General features: G+C 36.0%; 1 protein-coding gene across 2 annotated transcripts in view; it reads left to right on the top strand.

Annotated features, from left to right (window-relative positions):
• Positions 1-22019, top strand: part of LOC122474025 (coiled-coil domain-containing protein 7-like) — a 347700-nt gene that overhangs the window by 300929 nt on the left and 24752 nt on the right. For both annotated transcript variants that reach the window (XM_043564967.1, XM_043564968.1), the window contains one exon: positions 8821-8904. In XM_043564967.1, coding sequence (XP_043420902.1) covers positions 8821-8904 — 84 coding nt within the window. The remainder of the gene's footprint in view (positions 1-8820; positions 8905-22019) is intronic.

Raw genomic sequence — 22019 nt, forward strand, 5'->3', positions numbered from 1 at the left:
CATACTTTGGCTGTTGTCAATAGACCTGCAATAAATATTTGGGTGCATGTGCCCCTTTGAATTAGAATTGTTGCATAAAATAAAAATCCCAAAAGAGATCACAGGCAATAATATCTGTGACAGCTGTTGTAGCAACTTTTTTTTTCTAGATGTGTCTCCTGAGGCAAGGGAAGCAAAAGCAAAAATGAACTATTGGGACCTTATCAAGATAAAAAGCTTCTGCACAGTGAAGGAAACAATCAGCAAAACTAAAAGGCAACTGACAGAATGGGAGAAGATATTTGCAAATGACATATCAGATAAAGGGTTAGTATCCAAAATATATAAAGAACTTATTAAACTCAACACCCAAAAAACAAATAATCCAGTGAAGAAATGGGCAAAAGGCATGAATAGGCATTTTTCCAAAGAAGACATCCAGATGGCTAACAGACACAAGAAAAGATGCTCAACATCAATCATCATCAGAGATATACAAATCAAAATCATGATGAGATACCACCTCACACCTGTCAGAATGGCTGAAATTAACAATACAGGAAACAACAGATATTGGCAAAGATGTGGAGAAAGGGGAACCCTCTTACACTGTTGGTGGCAATAGAAACTAGAGCAGCCACTTTGGAAAACAGTACCTGGGTTCCTTGAAAGGTAAAAAATAGATCTATTCTATGACCTAGGAATTGTATTACTTGGTATTTACCCAAAGGATACAAAAGTACTGATTTGAAGGGAAACATGTACCCCAATATTTATAGCAGCACTATCAACAATAGCCAAACTATGGAAAGAGCTCAAATGTCTGTTGACTGATAAATGGATAAAGAATGTGTTGTGTGTATGTACGTACGTGTACTTTGTGTGGATGAAACTAGAATGTATTATGCTAAGTAAAATAAGTCAGAGAAAGACAGATACCAAATTATTTCATTCATATGTTGAATTTAGGAAACAAACAGATGAACAAATGGGAAGGAGAGGAAAAAGAGAGAGAAACAAACCATAAGAGACTGTTAATAATAGAGAACAAACTGAGGGTTGATTGAGGGAGGTAGGAGGGCTGGGTTAAATGGGTGATGGGTGTTGAGGAATGTACTTGTTATGATGAGCACTGGGAGTTATATGTAAGTGATGAATCACTAAATTCTACTCCTGAAACAAATATTTGAAAATAAAAGAAATACCAATGGCATTTTTTACAAAAATGTTTAAAAACTACACTAAAATTTTCAGACCACAAAAGACTGCAAATAGCTAAAGAAATCTTGAGCATGATGGGCAAGGCTAGAGACATCACATAGTCTGATTTCAAACTATATTACAAAGATACAGTAATCAGGACAATATGTTGTTGACATAAAAATAGGTAAATAATTCCATGGAACAGAATACAGAGCACAGAAATAAACCCACTTACATATGGTCAACTGATTTTTTGACAAAGATACCAAAAATATACAATGGGAAAAGCATAGTTTCTTCAATGCTGTTGGGAAAACTGGGTAACTTTATGCAAAATAATGATCACCTATTTCCATAATACCATAATTCCAATCAATTCAAATGGATGAAAGACTTAAATCCTAAAACAATAATACTCATAGAAGAAAGCACAGGGGGATATGTTGATGTTGCTCTAAGCAATAATTTTGGATTTGATATCAAAAGCACAAGCACAAAAGAAAAAAGTAGGACTACATCAAACTAAAACACTTTTGTATAGCAAAAGAAACAATCACAAAATGAAGAGGCAATCTACAGAACAGGAGAAAATATTTGTAAACTACATATCTGATAAGAGGTTAATATCCAAAATATATAATGAACTTCTACAACTCAATGGAAAAATCAGCAATAATTCATTCACAATCAAAATAACTTAAGTATCTGAACAGATATTTTTCCAAAGACATATAGATGCCCAAGAGACACATGAAAATAACTCAACATCATTAATCATCAGGGAAATGCAAATCAAAACCACAATGAAGTATCAGCTCACACTTTTTGGAATGGCTATGATCAGAAGACATGGGATAACAAGTATTGATGAGAATGTGAAGAAAATATAACTCTTGTACACTGTTGATTATAATATAAATTTGTGCAGCTATTATGGAAAATATTAGTTTTTTTTCCTTTAATGTTTTTTATTAAATAATAATAAGTTTATTATTTTTATTTTTATTATTTATTTTATTTATTATTTTTATTTTATTTTATTTTTCTTTTTTATTTAATATTTTATTATTATTTAATAAATATACGGAGGTTTTAAAAAAATTAAAAATAGAACTACCATATGGTCTAGCAGTCACACACCTGGATTTATATCTGAAGAAAAGGAAATCATTATCTCAAAGGAACATTTGTACACCCATATTTATAGTGGCATTATTTACATTAGCGAAGATGGAAATAACCTAACTGTTCACCATCCATTGATGACTGATGGATAATAGATAATGAATAATGAATACATATGTAGATATCTATGTGTATGTGTACACAAATATGTATGTATATACATATATATCTATATCTAACATATATATGCATATATATATATAATTTTGCCATAAAAATGAAGGAAATACTGCCTCTTGAAAACATGAGGATAAACCTGGAGAGTGATTGGTCAAAGGGTTCAAACTTTTAGTTATTAGGTAAGTAAATTCTGAGGATTATATCTAATAATACTCTATTGCTTATGTGATATTTGATAAACACTCTCACTAAAAAGGAAGGGAGGGAAGGAGGGGCGGAGGGAGAAGAAAAGAAAGAAAGAAAGAAAGAAAGAAAGAAAGAAAGAAAGAAAGAAAGAAAAGAAAGAAAGAAAAAGAAAGAGGAGGGGAGGGGAGGAAGGAAAGGAAATTCACTATGTGAAGTCATGGATGTGTTAACTTGATTGTGACAACCATTTTACAATGTGTACAAATATCAAATCGTTGTGCTGTGCACTTTAAATATATTATAATTTTATTTGTTAATTACACTTCAATTAAGGTGGAAAAAATGGATATGTCATAAAGGCATGGAGAAAAATATGCATGAATAGCTGTATTAGGATCAGAAAAAGCAGACTTAAAAAAAGAAAAAGAGTTCAAGGCAAGAAAAATTACCAGGGATAAATAGAAGTGTTAAGTAATAATAAAAGAACAAATTCTCCAAGAATATATAATATTCCTTAATGTATGTATGCCTTAACTCATATGTGCCAAAATACATAGGCAAAAACTGGACTATAGATAAAACTATAAGGAGAAATAAAACACATCCATTATTATACTTGGAGACTTCACCCTTCTATCAGAAATGACTATAACCAGCAGGCAAAAAAAATCAATAATAACATAGGTGAACTCAACAACACCATCAATCAACTGCATCTAATCGATATCTATCTGAATACCCCATCCACAATAGCAGAATACGCATTGCTTTCAAACTCACAAGCTATATTCACAAAGATGGACCACATTTTAAGATAGAAATAGTGTGTTAAAAATTCTTCTAAAATAGAAATCACACAAATCATGCTCTCAGCCCATAATGAAATTAAACGAGAAATCAGTGACACATGTAGATGGAAAATCTCAAAATATTTGAAGATGAAACAATATACCTCTAAAGTGCATGTTCAAAGAAGAAGTGTCAAAATAAATTTAAAAAATTTGAACTAAGTGAAAATTAAAATATTACTTATCAAAATGTGTGTGATAAAACAGTGAAAGGAGTGCTTAGAAGGAAATTTATAGCGTTGAATTCATATATTAGAAAATAAGAAAGTAAAAAATCAATAATCTCTCCTCCCCCTTAGGAAACTAGAAAAAGAGAAGCAGAAGAATTGTGATGAGTTTGGACTTCTTTAAAATTAATACTTACATTTTGTGAAAGACATTTTTAAGATAATTAAAAGACATACTATATATTGATAGAAAATATTTGCCAAACACGTATCTCATATAAAGTATTTGTGTTTTAAATATATAAAAATAATTAAACATTAAAAAAAATGATATTTTAAAACTCTTAAAATATCTGAACATCCATCTCTTCAAAGAAGATAGAAGATGACAAGTAAGCATAATGAAATCATCAAATGTCATTAGGAAATTGCAAATAAAAACAATGAAATACCTAATGAGATACACCTATGAGAATGGCTAAACCAAAAACTGACAACACAAAATGTAGTAAAGTATATGGAATGCATGAAATCTCATTTATTGTTTTTGAAGATGCAAAATGCTATACCCACTTTGGAAGACAGTTTGACATTTTTATAAAGGTCAACATTATCTTACCATACAATCCAGTAATTATGCTCCCAAATGTTTACCCAAATGAAACCTTATATCCAGGCAATAACCTGCACATGAATATTTATAGCAGGTTTACCTATAATTGACCCATTTTGGAAGCAACAAAGATGTTTTCCAATAGGTTAATAGATTAACAACCTGTGGTACATTTATATAATGGTATATTGTTCAACAATAAAAAGAATTGGGCTATCAAGCTACAGAAAGACATGGCAGGAACTTAAGCACACATTACTAAGTGACAGAAGCCAGCTTGGAAAAGCTATATTATTTCAACTATATACCACTCTGAGAAACGCAAAACTATACAGATAGTTAAAATTTCAGAAGCAGCCAGGGGTTCTGATTGAGGAGTAATGAAGAGTTGGAGCACAAGGAATTTTCAGGGTGCTGAAGCTATTTGGTATAATAATATAGTGGTGGACACATGATACTATATATTTGTCAATATCTGTAGAATTGTACAACAAAAGGAGTCACTAACATAAACCATGAATATTACTAGTAACTCATCAACATTTGTTCATCAACTGCAACAAATATATCATCTAAAATAGGATGTTAATAACGGGAAATTGTGTGTTAGGGGAAAGAAGTATTTGGGAACTCTGTACTTTCTGTGTAACTTCTCTGAAACCCTAAATTGCTCTAGAAAAAAAACTATTAAAAATTTTCTTGAAAGGATACAAAAATACTAATTTGAAGGGATACACGTACTCTGATGTTTATAGCAACATTATCTACAATAAATGGAAATAGTCTAATGTCTATCAATTTATGGATGGATAAAGAAGAGGTGAAATATGTATATAATATATGTATATATATATATATAACAACTCACAAGACTTTATATATGTATGCAATATATATGAAATTATATATATACACATATACATATACATACATACATACATATAGGGTAGTTCTAGTTTGACTCTTTGAGGAACCTCCATACTGTTTTCCAGAGTGACTGCACCAGTTTGCATTCCCAACAACAGTGTAAGACGGTTCCCCTTTTTCCACATTGTCACCCACATTTGTTGTTTCCTGTGTTATTAATTTTAACCATTCTGACAGATGTCAGAATATCTCATTAAAGTTTTGATTTCTAATTCTCTGATGATGCGTGATGTTGAGCATCTTTTCATGTGTCAGCCATCTCGATGTCTTCTTTGGAAAAATGACTATTCATGTTTTCTGCCCATTCTTCAACTGGGTTATTTGCTTTTTGGGTGTTGAGTTTTCTAGGTTCCTTACATATTTTTGGATACTAACCCTTTGTCAGATATATCATTTGCAAATATCTACTCCCATTCCATAGGCTGAGTTTTAGTTTTGTTGATTGTTTCCTTCACTGTGCAGAAACTTTTTCTCTTGATGAAGTCCTGATAGTTTATTTTAGCTTTTGTTTCCCTTGTCTCAGGAGATGTATCTAGTAAGAAGTTGTTAGTCAAACAGGTTACTGCCTGTGTTCTCCTGTAGGATTTTGATGGTTTCTCATCTCACATTTAGGACTTTCATCCATTTTGAATTTATTTTTGTGTATGGTATAAGAAAGTGGTCCAGTTTCATTCTCCTGCATGTCGCTGTCCAGTTTTCCCAATACCATTGTTGAAGAAACTGTCTTATTCCCATTGTGTATTTATTCCTTCTTCGTTGAATATTTGTCAGCCTTATAGTTGTGGGTTCATTTCTGGGTTTTCTGTTCCATTGATCTATATGTCTGTTTTTGTGCCAATACCATACTGCCTTGGTCACTACAGCTTTGTAATATAGCTTGAAGCCTGGAATTGTGATGCCTCCAGCTTTGCTTTTCTTTTTCTTTCTTTTTTTTTTTCTTCAACGTTTATTTATTTTTTGGGACAGAGAGAGACAGAACATGAACGGGGGAGGGGCAGAGAGAGAGGGAGACACAGAATCGGAAACAGGCTCCAGGCTCTGAGCCATCAGCCCAGAGTCCGACGCGGGGCTTGAACTCATGGACCGCGAGATCGTGACCTGGCTGAAGTTGGACGCTTAACCGACTGCGCCACCCAGGCGCCCCTTTGTTTTTTTTTTTTTTTCAAGGTTGCTTTGGCTATTTGGGGTCTTTTGTGGTTCCATGCAAATTTTATGATTGTTTGTTCTAGTTTTGTGAAAAATGCTTGTGGTATTTTGATAGAGATTGCATTAAATGTATAGATTGCTTTGGGTAGTATAGACATTTTAACAATGTTTGTTCTTCCAATCTATGAGCATGGAATGTTTTTCCATTTCTTTGTGTTACCTTCAATTAATTTCATCAGTGTTTTATAGTTTTCAGGTTACAGATCTTTTACTAAAAGAAAGGGAAAGAATCATATGTAAGCATCCATTCCTTTTTAAAACATTTTTTAATATTTATTCTCTTTTTTGAGAGAGAGAGAGAGAGAGAGAGAGAGAGTAGAGGAGGTGCAGAGAGACACAGAGACAGAGAATCCAAAGTAGGCTCCAGGCTTTGAGCTGTCAGCAGAGAGCCCAACACGAGACTTGAACCCAGGAACTATGATATCATGACCTGGGCTGAAGTCAGATGTTTAACTGAATGAGCCACCCAGATGCCCCTGTACAGCATCCATTCTTCATGAAAAACCTCAAAAAGTAGGGATAGAGGGAACATACCTCAACATTATAAAGGCCATATACAAAAGACCCACAGCTAATATCATCATCAATGGGGAAAAACTGAGAGCTTTTTTTCTATGGTCAGGAACTAGACAGGGGTGTCCACTCTCACTACCATTATTTAATATAGTACTATAAGTCCTCACCTCAACAATCAGATAACAAGAAGAAATAAAAGTCCTCCAAATTGGCAAATAAGTCTAACTTGAACTATTTGCAGATTGTATGATACTCTATGTAGAAAACCCAAAAGATTCCACCAAAAAGTTGCTAGAACTGATACATAAATTCAGTAAAGTCACAGGATACAAAATTAATGTACCGAAATGTGTTGCATTTCCATACACCAGTAATGAAGCAGCAGAAACAGAAACCAAGGAATCGATCCCATTTACAATTGTACCAAAACCATAAGATATCTAGGAATAAACCTAACCAAACAGGTAAAAGATCTGTACTCTGTTATATCGTTTTTAAAAACAGCTCAGTGAACTCCAAGCACAATAGGATTAAAAAAAAATAATTTGGGAAGTGGAAAGATACAAGCGAAAAAAATGTGACTCTAGGTTATTTCTCCAGCACATAACTTAATTCCTAATACTTAACCTGATTTTTTCTCAAATACTATTCACATTGCTTTTTGTTTATTTGAGGATCCTTTGCTTCCTCAATTCAAATGAGCAAATCTTTCTTATATATACCAGTTGGAGAAAGATCCAGAGAAGTTAAAATACATCTGTTAATATTCCCCCATGTTTTATTTATTTATTTTTGCCATAGATCTTATTACATTCTCAACTGGTTGTTACTTAATTATTGAAAACTAGTTCTACCAAATCCGACACATTTCATTTTTGTAATGCTGTAGAAGGTCACCACCTTTATACAGATTGCAGTGTTGCTATACTTGGATTGCCAAGGTCACAGTGCAACATTAACTATTTATTGACTCAGCCATTTTTCCAAAGAAACACTTCCATCTGGATGACTAGCTCATGACAGGTTTCCAAATCTAGGTGCATGCTGTTAGAAACAACTTCACAAAACTTTAGACCCTGTAGCTGACCTTACCTGATGATTCTTAAGTATTCCTTTTTCAGTATAAACTGTCCTTTAGCCATGTTCATATATTTTTCCTGTAATTGAATCTAGTTGTAGTTTTTAAATCAAGCAAAAATTTCAAATCACATAAACACTCGAATGAAAAGAGACCAAGTCCCAATCCTGGCATTCCTGCAAATTTAACCATTTCCTCCTCCCCAGTAACAATGTCTTCATGCTAACGAGACCTGGGCAACCACTTTTTTCCCTTCAATCTACAAAATATCTTGTTATTCTTTTCCACTACAGATGCCTACTTGTTTTTTACAATTAAATAATATGAAAGGGGCATAAAATATTCTTAGGTAAGTCAAAGATTTTCTGCTCCCTGGTAATTTTCTCTGACAATGGAGGCCATGGTTTGTAATGTAACCTGTGAGGAAAAAAATGTTATGTTCCACATCACTAGGTATACCCCTACAATATGATGATGATTTTAGTATAAACTTGAAAGTTATATTATTATCATATACTCTCCAGTATATTTTATTTTAACCAAAGACATAGTATTGTATGGAAAGGGCACTGGTTAAAAAATTATGATATGTAAGTTTGTGCATCAATTTTGTCATTATCTAGATACACAATATATGGAGACTTAATGATTGCTAATATATCTTCCAATAATAAAGTTTGCTGTTTCAGCAATACAAATATTTTATTATAATTCTTATTATTTAATAACAAGTAGATAGTTCTACCTTAGTAGATTACCTTATGAAGTGTTTTGATGTTCTTATTTGTATAGAAACTGATATAGAACACTTGAAGGATGCCATTGAAAGAAGTATATTGGTGAAGGAAAAGAGGATACAATCAAAGAGTCTCCCTGGTAAGAACAAGAGTTTTGCAAGTCTATATTTCTGGTTTTAAATGCACTTCTTTGGAGTTTAATGAAGACTGGGTCTATATGAAAATAGTAGCTATATGTTATTACTATACAGATAAAATCTTCATAAATATTCTCATAATTCATTATACTCTGGTGTTTACTAGAAATAAAAATTTAGCTAGATACTAGGAGTTTTAGAAATCATCCATTTAGAAATTAGACCATAAAATAAAATGCTATAGTGGCCTTAAAATATGGTTGGTGAAAGTGTGTCCAATCATATACTATTAATTTTCTATTCTTCATGAATATAATAGCAACAAGAATTTAGAATAGTTAATTCATTAGTTACCATTTCCCTCTATTTGATGGCATATTTATGGTATATCAACTGTAAGAGTACATTGGCTGTGTTATATAGTTTGGAGATTATACTACTGCCTTTACTCATTAACAGCGATGAACATACTGCCATTGCCTGCATATGCCATATATGCATATATATGCATGTACATATGCAATATATACAGATATTTGACTGTATTTTTCATATATATATGTATATATATATATCCCTGTTAAAAAACACTGTCATCTAAAGGTGACTGTGTCCACATGTCCAAAGGCTTTGTCTTTTGCGAATAACTGTGAAGGGAAGGATATTATTTTAAAAAAGAAAGCATGGAAGTACAGTAACTGAAATATTAAAATTCACTAGAACTGCTCAGTAAATTTATGCTGTCAGAAGAAAATGAGTGGAGTGGCTCAGGTGGTTAAGCATCCTACTTTTGGCTCAGGTCGTGATCTCATGGTTTGTGAGTTCAAGCCCTGCATCCAGCTCTATGCTGACAGCTCAGAGCCTGGAGCCTGCTTCAGATTCAGTGTCTCCCTCTCTCTCTCTTCCCCTCCCCTGCTCATGCTCTGTCTCTAAAAAATAAATAAACATTTAAAAAGGTTTAAAAAGAAGAAAGGTTTTTAAAGAAACCATTAAAAAAGGTTTTAAAAAAAGAAGAAAGAATGAGCAAAACTAAAGTACTGAAATACTACAATAAGAGCTGAGAAATTAGAGCAGAGAATATAATTTGAAACAATGGCTTAAAGAGAACTAGATGTTTATAAACAAAATGGTTAAGATCCAACATGGAGAAGTAGGGGAACCCAAAGTTCCTTCCTCCCTCAAACACAGCAGTGTTGAGGCCAAAGGACTTTGAATTCCAAGAGTCTGGGTTACAGAGTGACAAAGACATCTCTAGGGACCCACAGGGACAACCTGGATGGGCCATAGGTGTGTGATTGCGAACTGGGGGAGATAAAATGGGCTGTGTAGGCAAGGATTGGAGAAAGTGTAGGACTGTATCTGGACAAGAACAAAACCAAGGAGCAGAACGGAGAAAGATCCAATCTCTAACTGCAGGGTTTTCTCCGGACTGGGGCTGGCTGCCCTGTTCACCCACCTGGGGAGGAGGGGAGCCAGCCCCAGGCTTAGTAACTAGTTCACAGGCACAGTCTTCAGTGGAAGAAAGCAATCCCCTCCCTGGAGTGATGTGACAAGAAGGTATATAACCATTCAAAGGACAAAGACTGCCTGCGCCTTTCAGCCAGAGGCCATATACAGGTGGCATGGAGCAGCACTTCCCCAAAACTGGGGCACTCGGAGGGAGACCCTTTAAGACATCAGGGTTTAAGTCCAGGCAAGTGCCAGTAAGGTGTAGGAGTTGGTGAAGTGGGACAAACCGCCTCAAGTGGGGCAGCATGCAGCAGCTTTCCCCTGAACCAGGGCGCATGGAGTGGGATCCATTAAGACATCAGGGTTTAAATCACAGCCAAGCACCAGGGAGGTGTAGGAGTTGGTGGAGCGGGACAAACTGCCTTGTTCCCATCTGCGGCACTGTGAGGACAGTCTGAAAACAGTGGTTTGGGACACCTGGTCTGTGGAGGAGAGACCGGGGTGTTGCCATTTTTCTCCCCAACACCAACAAGGTGGAGCTTCAGGGAACTGACAGCAGACCCACAGTGGAGGGGGTCCCTACCTATACCAAACCACGCCCTTCTGTGCCTGGTAACTGTGTATTTAGGAGGGCGGGATTGACGCTGACCAACCAAACAGCCCCTCTACCAGACCAGTGCTGCCACCGGTTACAAGGCACCCAGGGGTTTTGTATTTCTGATTTAATTCTTGGACAATTCATATTGTGTGTGTGTGTGTGTATGTGTGTGTGTGTGTGTGTGTGGTTGTGTGTGTGTGTGTGTATTTTTCTCTCTTTCTTTCCTTGTCTAGTTATTCTGGTTGTTGGTTTGTTTAAGCACACATATTTAATCTGTTCTCTTTATACCTATTCTATATCTCCTTCTTTATTTTCCCTGCTCTATCTCTGGATTAAGCCATAGAGTTTCTCTGCCTTGTCAATTTTCTTTTCTTTTTCCCTGCCCCTGTCATTTCTCTCTTTGTATAGTATAAGGCCTCTTCCATCAATGCCACTCCAATCCTGTTGTTTTGCTGTAGCCAGTGTTTTGTTTTGTTTTGTTTTTTGTTTGCTTGTTTGTTTGTTTGCTATCCCAAGACTACTTCAATGAACAACTGAAAGCACACTTTGTGGAGGGTCCAAAACATTACTACAAGTACGGAGATAAAGCAGCCAGAGTCACAACAACAAAGAGCAAGTAACACACTCCAAAAAACACCTCCTGAAGGGACAAGCCTTGGACAGTGTATAACCCCTCTTTAATATACTAGTGTTCCCAGGTGCAGGGCACATAACAAGCTTTTAAAACACATAAGGGACAGAAAACTAGCCAAAATGATGAAATGGAGGAATTCTCCTCAAAAGAAATTCCAGAAAGAAATGAAAGCTAAGGAATTGATCAAAGCAGATATAAACAATATAACTGAACAAGAATTTAGAATAATAATTATTAGATTAATCCCTGGGCTTGAAAAGAGCATAGAAGACAGCAGAGAATCTATTGCTGCAGAGATCAAGGAACTAAGAAATCGTCATGATGAACTAAAAAATTCTGTAAAAAAAAAATTCTGTAAATGAGGTGCAAAATAAAGTAGAAGCAGTGACAGCAAGAACTGTAGAGGCAGATGGGAGATTAAGTGAAATAGAAGATAAAATTATGGAAAAAGATGAGGGTGAGAAAAATAAAAAATTCTAGACCACAGGGGAGAATTAGAGAAATAAGTGATTCAATGAAACAATAAAATCCATATCAGAGGAGTTCCAGAAGAAGAAGGGAGAAAGAAAGGGGCTGAAGGTGTACTTAAACAAACCATAGCTGAGAACTTCCCCAATCTGGGGAAGGTAACAGATATTGAAATCCAAGAGGCACAGAGAACTCCCTTCAGGTGTAACTTGAATTGATCTTCTGCATGGCATATATTGTGAAACTGGCAGAATAGAAGGATAAAGAGAATTTTGAAGCAGCTAGGGGATAAACAGGACTTAACATACAAAGGTAGACACATAAGGGTAGTAGCAGACCCATCTACTGAAACGTGGCAGGCCAGAAAGGAGTGTCAGGAAATTTTCAATGTGGTGAATAGGAAAAATATGCAGCCAAGAATCCTTTATCCAGCAAGCTTGTCATTCTGAATAGAAGGAGAGATAACGGCTTTCCTAGAAAAACAAAAACTGAAGGAATTCATCACCACTAAACCAGCCCTACAAGAGATCCTAAGGAGGACTCTGTGAGTAGAATGTTGCAAAGACCACAAAGGAACAGCGACATCACTATAAGCATGAAACCTACAGAACACAATGATTCTTAATCAATATCTTTCAATAATAACACTGAATGTAAATGGACTAAATGCTCCAATCAAAAGACATAGGGTATCAGAATGGATAAAAAGATAAGACCTATCTATTTGCTACCTACAAGAGACCCATTTTAGACCTGAGGGCACTTTCAGATTCAAAGTGAGGTGATGAAGAACGATCTATCATGCTACTGAAAGCCAAAAGAAAGCTGGAGTAGTCATACTTATATCAGACAAACTAGATTTTAAACTAAAGACTGTAACAAGGGATGAAGAAGGGCATTATATAATAATTATGGGCTCTATCCACCAAGAAGAACTAACAGCTATAAATGTTTCTGCATTGAATTTGGAAACACCCAAATATATAAAATAATCACAAACATAAGCAATCTTATTGGTAAGAATATGGTAATTGCAGGGAACTTTAATACTCCACTTAAAACAATGGACAGATCCTCCAGATAGAAAATCAATAAATAATGGCCCTGAATGATACACTGGACCACATGGACTTGACAGATATTCAGAACTTTCATCCAAAGGCAGCAGAATATACATTCTTCTCGAGTGCTTGTGGAATATTCTCCAAGATAGATCACATACTGCTTCACAAAATAGCCCTCAGTAAATTCAAAAGAATTGAGATCATACTGTACACGCTTTCAAATCACAATGCTTTGGAACTTGAAATCCACCACAGGAAAAAGTTTGAAAAACCTCCAAATTCATGGAGGTTAAAGAACATCTTACTAAAGAATTAATGGGTCAACCAGGCAATTAAAAATAAATTAAAACATATATGGAAACAAATGAAAATAAAAAACACAGCAGTCCAAACCCTTTGGGATGCAGCAAAGGCAGTCGTAAGGGGAAAATACATTGTAGTACAAGCCTATCTCAAGAAACAAGAAAAATCCAAATACAGAATCTAACAGCACACCTAAAGGAACTAGAGGCAGAACAGCAAAGAAAACCCACGGCCAGGAGAAGAAGGGAAATAATAAAGATCAGACCAGGTATAAACAATATATAATCCCCAAAACACAGCAGAACAAATAAATGAAACTAAGGGGTGGTTTTTTGAAAAAATAAATGAAATTGATAAACTCCTAGCCCAACATCTCAAAAAGAAAAGAGAAGGGACCCAAATATATAAAGTCACAAATGAAAATGGATTTATCACAACCATCCCTCAGAAATACAAGAAATTATCAGAGAATGCTATGAAAAATTACATGCAAACAAACTGGACAACCTGAAGAAATGGACAAATTCCTGGACATCCACACACACCAAAACTCAAACAGGAGGAAATAGAAAATTTGAACACACCCATAACTAGTGAAGAAATTGAATCAGTTATCAAGAATATCCCAACAAATAAGATTCCTGGGCCAGATGGCTTCCTAGGGGAATTCTACCAGACATTTAAAGCAGAGTTAATACCTATTCTTCTCAAGCTGTTCCAAAAAATAGACATGGAAGGAAAACTTCCGGACTCATTCTATGAAGACAGCATTACCTTGATTCCCAAACCAGACAGAGACCCCATAAAAAAAGGAGAATTACAGACCAATATCCCTGATCAACATTGATGCAAAAATTCTCAACCAGATACTAGCAAATCGAATTCTACAGCATATAAAAAGAATTATTCACCATGATCAAGTGGGATTCATTCCTGAGCTGTAAGGCTGGTTCAGTATGTGCAAATCAATCAATGTGATACATCACAACAGTAAAAGAAAGGATAAGAACCATATGATACTGTCAATAGATGCAGAAAAAGCATTTGACAAAAAACAACATCTTTCTTAATAAAAACCCTCAAGAAAGTTGGAATAGAAAGAACATACTTAAATATCATAAAAGCCATATATCAAAAGCCCACAGCTAATATCATCCTCAATGGGGAAAAACTGAGGGCTTTCCCCCTGAGATCAGGAACACAACAGGGATTTTCACTCTTAACACTGTTGTTCAACATAATGTTGGAAGTCCTAGTATCAGCAAGCAGACAACAAGATGAAATAAAAGACATCATAATTGGCAAAGAGGAAGTCGAACTTTTACTTTTCACAGACAACATGCTACTCCATGTAGAAAACCCAAAAGACTCCACAAAAAGGCTGCTAGAACTGATACATGAATTCAGCAAAGTCACAGGGTACAAAATCAATGTACAGAAATCAGTTGCATTTCTATACACCAATAATGAAGCATTAGAAAGAGAAATAAAGAAACTGATCCCATTTATAATTGCACCAAGAACCATAAAATACCTAGGAATAAACCTAACTAAATATATAAAAAAGATCTATCTGTATGCTGAAAACTACAGAAAACTTATGAAGAAAACTGAAGAAGGCAAAAAGAAATGGAAAAACATTCCATGGATTGGAAGAATAAATATTGTTAAAATGTCAATACTACGCAAAGCAATCTACACATTTAATGCAATCCCAATCAAAATTGCACCAGCATTCTTCTCAAAGCTAGAACAAACAATCCTAAAATTGTTGGAACCAAAAAAGACCCCAAATAGCCAAAGTAATATTGAAAAAGAAAACCAAAGTGGGAGGCATCACAATCCCAGATTTAACCTGTACTACAAAGCTGTAATCGTCAAGACAGTATGGTATTGGCACAAAAACAGACACATAGACCAATGGAATAGAATAGAGAATGCAGAATTGGGCCCACATATATATGGCCAACTAATCTTCAACAAAGGAGGAAAGAGTATCCAATGGAAAAGAGACAGTCTCTTTAGCAAATGGTGCTGGGAGCACTGGACAGCAACATGCAGAAGAATGAAACTAGACCACTTTCTTACATCATACACAAAAATAAACTCAAAATGGATGAAGGACCTAAATGTGAGACAGGAAACCATCAAAACTCTAGAGAAGACAGCAGGCAACAACCTCTTGGACCTCAGCCACAGCAATTTCTTACTCAACACATCTCCAAAGGCAAGGGAATTAAAAGCAAAAGTGAACTATTGGGACATAATCAAGATAAAAAGCTTCTGCACTAAAAAGGAAATAATCAACAATATTAAAAGGCAATTGACGGAATGGAAAAAGATATTTGCAAATGACATATTGGATAAAGGGTTTGTGCCTAAAATCTATAAAGAACTTACCAAATTCAACAGTCAAAAAACAAATAATCCAGTGAAAAAAATGGACAGAAGACATGAATAGACACTTTCCCAAAGAAGACACCAAATGGCCAACAGACACATGAAAAGATGCTCGACATCACTTCTCATTAGGGAAATACAAATCAAAACCACACTGAGATACCATCTCACACTGGTCAGGGTGGCTAAAATGAACAACTTGGGAAATGACAGATGCTGGTGATGATTTGGAGAAAAAGGAACCCTCTTGCACCGTTGGTGGGAATGTAAACTGGTGCAGCTTCTCTGGAAAACAGTGTGGAGGTTCCTCAAAAAATTAAAAATAGAGCTACCTTAAAACCCAGCAATAGCACTACTAGTAATTTACCCAAAGGATACAGGAGTGCTGATGCATAGGGACACATGTACCCCAATGTTTATAGCAGCACTTTCAACAATAGCCAAATTATGGAAAGAGACTAAATGTCCATCAAGTGATGAATGAATAAAGAAGATGTGGTTTATATATATAATGGAATACTACTTGGCAATGAGAAAGAATGAAATCATGCCATTTGAAGCAATGTGGATGGAACTGGAAGGTATTATGCTAAGTGAAATGAGTCAGTCAGAGAAAGATATCATACGTTTTCTCTCATGTGGATCTTTGGAAAATTAACTGAAGACCATGGGGGAAGGGAAGGGGAAAAAATAGCTACAACTAGAGAGAGAGGGAGGCAAACCATCAGAGATTCTTAAATACAGAGAACAAACGGAGGGTTGAAGGGGGATGGGGGGGAAGGGAAAATGGGAGATGGTCATTGAGGGGGGCACTTGTTGGGATGAGCACTGGGTGTTGTATGTAAGCGATGAACAGCGGGAATCTACCCCAAAAACCAAGAGCACACTTTACATACTCTATGTTGGCCAATTTGACAATAAATTATATTAAAAAATAAAATAAAAATAAAACTGAGACAAAAATGGTTAATATAGCAAATACTATCCATACATACTTGCTCTTATTCTTTCAGTTTCTCTATAGGGCACAGTTTTATAAACAATGAAACATTTTTATAATAAATGAATTTATATATATTTATATTTGTATTTTTATATTTATATTTATATGTAGAAATAGAATAGGAATTTAGAGTTATATACAGAATCTGTATCAAAAATATGGTGGAAAATTTCTAACTCTCACTGGAATTTAATGATATAAACCTTAAGTAGATTCTACAACTGTACTGACAGTTACACAATTCTAGGAATATATTACTAACCATTAATTAAACATTTAAAATGGGCAAATTTTATACCTTATGTATATTTGTAAAATAACTCAAGAAATTCTAAGCAGCATAAGATTTTTTAAAAAGACTTAAAGAAATGGAACAATATTGTGAAAGAGGAAAATTGTAACTCTTATAAATTTCCCCACCACTTACCTTTTATGCTCCTACTGTTTAATCCAATCTGCACTCAGGGGCTATTCTCTTTGCTTCCATGCTTATATAAGAATCCCTTGCCTTCTCAGTTTATGTGAATCAGTTATTCTAATTACAACTGTTAGAGAAAGACCAAAAGGCTAAAATAGGTCCGCTAATGTTCTCCAGTTATGTGAATCTATAGCTCATATTACTTTCACAAATGTCATTACTTAATTATTTAAAACCTGTTCTGACCAATCCTATTTGTCTTTGGTTTTAGTAATGATGCCCCATCTGGTGGTATCTACCTCTGTTTAGGTTACAATGGCAGTATATATTTTGTTGTTATGGTGATATTGAAATAGGCTCAGTCATTTCTCCAAAGCAAGACTTCCAATCTATATCTGGATCGTGGAAATGTTTTCAACTTCAGTTATATGCTGTATTAGAACCAATTAAAATTTTGCCCATTGGTAACCGAGAGTCACCAATTCTAGTTATTTCTTGTGCAGTGTGAAATTATTTTAAATAAGTTTCTTTTTATTTTTTCTGTCATTAGACCTACATAGTATTTACACATCCAGGAAAAAAAACCTAAAAATCATGTGAAGACTCAAATGGAAAGGGATGCAATGTCAATGCTCACATGATTGCAAATTACCCATTTCCTCCTCTCCAGGTGGAGGGTCTACATGCTAAGAAGATTTGAGACAGCATTTTATCTCCTTCCATATGTTATTTGTTATTCTTTTCCATCACTAATGCCTACTTGATTTAAAGTGATATAACCTAATAAAAATGGGGAGCATTAAAATATTCCTAGACAAGTCAAGAACTTCTGCCTCACAATAATGTCTATGACTCCAGTGACCATAGTTTATAAGCTGACCTGGGGGAAAAAAAGTAATGCCGTGATTCACTAAATGAATGTGTTTTTAATATGTACATGAAGGTTATACTATTAACTTAAATGCTCTGGTGTGATTTAAACTTGTGAAAGACTTTATATTTTCTGGGAAAAGCTCTACATGAAACCCCAGTTTGAGCATCAATTTTGTCATTATCCAGATATGCCATCTTTGTCAAATCGCTAAACATCTCTACGCTTCAGTATGATGGAGCTTACGTGACCACTAATAGCTATCTGGATTCTAAGGTATTATGTTTTTGCCATCCAGACATTTCACTATAATTCTCCTCCTATAATAAATGCTAATTAGAGGAATACTAGACACATAAGCACACATGTTAACATTTACCTTACAAAGTGTTTTAGAATTGTTTATTTCTATAGACACTGATAGAGAAGGCCTCCTAGGTGCTATTGGAAGAGGTATAATAGAGAAGTCAAGACAGAGTCAAAGAGTAATCCTGGTAAGAACAAAAATATTTCAAGTCTATTTAAGGTTTATTATTTCCTCTGGAGTTTAAATTTGGATCTTTAAAGATTGTTGAATCTATGTGCTATTATTATGTGATAAAACGTCTTTGTAAAGTCTCTCCTATAATTAGTGGAATTCTAGCAGTTACTATAAATGGACAATTAGCCACATATTATAGGTTTTAGAACTCATCCTTTAAAATATGATCCATAAAATATAATGCTAAGTCGAGCTTGGAATATGCTTGATGGAAACATTTTAAGTGCTGTTCTATTCACTTTCTTTTTTTCTGGTTACATGGGATAGTTTCTTTTATTTACAAAAGCAGAAATTCTAGCTTATGAAATGAATAAGAAGAGGAATTTAGCAGATGGTTATTTCATTGGTTACTAATTCCCTCTATATGATTGAACTATCAAGCAAATTTCTCAGGTGAGGTAGAAACCTTTAGTTTTGTTATATAGTTCACAGTTTATACAACTGCCTTTTTTCCTGGTTGAACAGTGTTTCACACATTTCTTATTGATCCCTGTGTGATACCTTAACAGAGAAACAAGAGAAAGAAATAATCAAGAAAAAAATAAAAAAAGAAATACTCAAAGAGACCCCTTTAAAAAAACTGTCATCCAAAGGTCGCGGTATGCATGGCCAAGTCTATGCCCTAAGAAAAGCAACATTAGAAATTTCACACTGAAGGGAAGGATATTTCAATACAAAAAAAATTGTCCAGCTTTCATTTCTAAATAAATAATCAGGCAAAAAACAAGCTTCAAAGGGGGAGGGGAACTCAGTATCCAGATTTGCTATAATATGTCATCTAAAATGCCCAGTTATTACCAAACAGAAAATATAAATCATGAAAGTAACAATTAAAACTGTGTACTCAAATAACCAAAGTGATCTTGAAAAAGAAAACCAAACCAGGAGGCATCACAATCCCAGACTTCAAGCTATACTACAAAGCTATAACCATCAAGACAGTATGGTACTGGCACAAGAACAGACACTCAGATCAATGGAACAGAATAGAGAACACAGAAATAGACTCACAAGCGCATGCCCAACTAATCTTTGACAAAGTGGGAAAGAATATGCAATGGAATAAAGACAGTCTCTTCAGCAAGTGGTGCTGGGAAAACAGGACAGCAACATGCAGAAGAATGAACCTGGACCACTTTCTTACACCAAACACAAAAATAAACTCAAAATGGATGAAAGACCTAAATGTAAGATGGGAAGCCATTAAAATCCTCAAGGATAAAGCAGGCAAAAACCTCTTTGATCTTGGCTGCAGCAACTTCTTACTCAACATGTCTCTGAAGGCAAGGGAAACAAAGCAAAAATCAAAATAAAAAGCTCCTGCACAGCAGAAGGAAACAATCAGCAAAATTAAAGGCAATCAACAGAATGGGAGAAGATATTTGCAAATGACATATCAGATAAAGGGTTAGTATCCAAAATCTATAAAGAACTTATCAAACTCAATACCCAAAAAACAAATGATCCAGTGAAGAAATGGGCAAAAGACATGAATAGACACTTCTCCAAAGAAGACATCCAGATAGCCAAGCGCCACATGAAAAAATACTGAACATCATTGATCATCAGGGAAATACAAATCAAAACCACAATGAGATACCACTTTACACCTGTCAGAATGGCTAACATTAACAACTCAGGTAACAACAGATGTTGGGAAGGATGCGGAGCAAGAGGATCTCTTTTGAATTGTTGGTGGGAACCAGGGGAAGATGGCGGTGTAGGAGAACCCTGGGCTCACTGCGTCCTGCTGGTCACTTAGATTCCACCTACACCTGCCTAAATAACCCAGAAAACATCCAGAAGACTAGCAGAACGGAGTCTCTAGACCCAGCGCAGACGAGAGGCCCACAGAAGAGGGTAGGAAGGGCGGAGAGGCGGTGCAAGCTACACGGACTGGCAGGAAGGAGCCGGGGTGGAGGGGCAGCCCCCCGGCCAAGCAGAGACCCTGAGTCTGGCTGGCAAAAGCGGAGCAGCCGGACGGAGTGTGTTTGGACAGCCAGCGGGACTTAACCTCTGTTATAAGTTATATAAGGTTATAAGTTAAGGTTATATAAGGTTATAAGTTAACAGCTCTGCTCAGAAAGTGGGAAGGCTGGAGGACAGCAGGAGGGAGAGTTGTTGAGCCCCAGATGACAGAGCTCAGTTTGGTGGGAAACAAAGGTGCTCCCAGTGCCATCTCCCTCGCCCATCCGCCAGGCAAAATCCCAAAGGGAACCAGTTCCTGCCAGAGAACTTGCTGGCACCCCGCAAACACCGAACACTGTGCTTCTGCAGATCCATCCCTCCAGCGGCGGATCTGACTCCCTCCCACTGCCACAGGGCCCCTCCTGAAGAATATCACCGAAGGAGAAGCGAGCTGAGCCTGCCCCTTCTGCCCCCGTGCACATTGCCCATTCACCCCAGCTAATATGCCAGATCCCCAGCACCACAAGCCTGGCACTGTGCAAGTAGCCCAGACAGGCCACGCCACCAGACAGTGAATCCTGCCCCTAGGAGAGGGGAAGAGAAGGAACACACCAGTCTGACTGCGGCCCCAGCGGTGGTCTGGAGGCAGGCATCAGGTCTGACTGCGACCCCACCCACCAACACAAGTTATTCAAGACAGCACAGGGGAAGTGCCCTGCAGGTCTGTACCACTCCAGGGACTATCCAAAATGACCAAACGGAAGAATTCCCCTCAAAAGAATTCCCAGGAAATAACAATAGCTAACAAATTGATCAAAAAGGATTTAAATAATATAACAGAAAGTGAATTTAGAATAATAGTCATAAAATTAATTGCTGGGCTTGAAAACAGTATAGAGGACAGCAGAGAATCTATTGCTACAGAGATCAAGGGACTAAGGAATAGTCAGGAGGAGCTAAAAAATTCTATAAACGAGCTGCAAAATAAAATGGAAATGACCACAGCTCGTATTGAAGAGGCAGAGGAGAGAATAGGTGAACTAGAAGATAAAATTATGGAAAAAGAGGAAGCTGAGAAAAAGAGAGATTAAAAAATCCAGGAGTATGAGGGGAAAATTAGAGAACTAAGTGATGCACTAAAGAGAAATAATCTACACATAATTGGTACTCCAGAGGAGGAAGAGAGAGGGAAAGGTGCTGAAGGTGTACTTGAAGAAATAATAGCTGAAATGGGCAGAGAACATGAATAGACACTTCTCTAAAGAAGACATCCGGATGGCCAACAGGCACATGAAAAGATGCTCAACGTCGCTCCTCATCAGGGAAATACAAATCAAAACCACACTCAGATATCACCTCACACCAGTCAGAGTGGCCAAAATGAACAAATCGGAGACTATAGATGCTGGAGAGGATGTAGAGAAAGAGGAACCCTCTTGCAGTGTTGGTGGGAATGCAAA

Source organism: Prionailurus bengalensis, chromosome B4, assembly GCF_016509475.1.
Source record: "Prionailurus bengalensis isolate Pbe53 chromosome B4, Fcat_Pben_1.1_paternal_pri, whole genome shotgun sequence".
NCBI classification, from domain to species: Eukaryota; Metazoa; Chordata; class Mammalia; order Carnivora; family Felidae; genus Prionailurus; species Prionailurus bengalensis.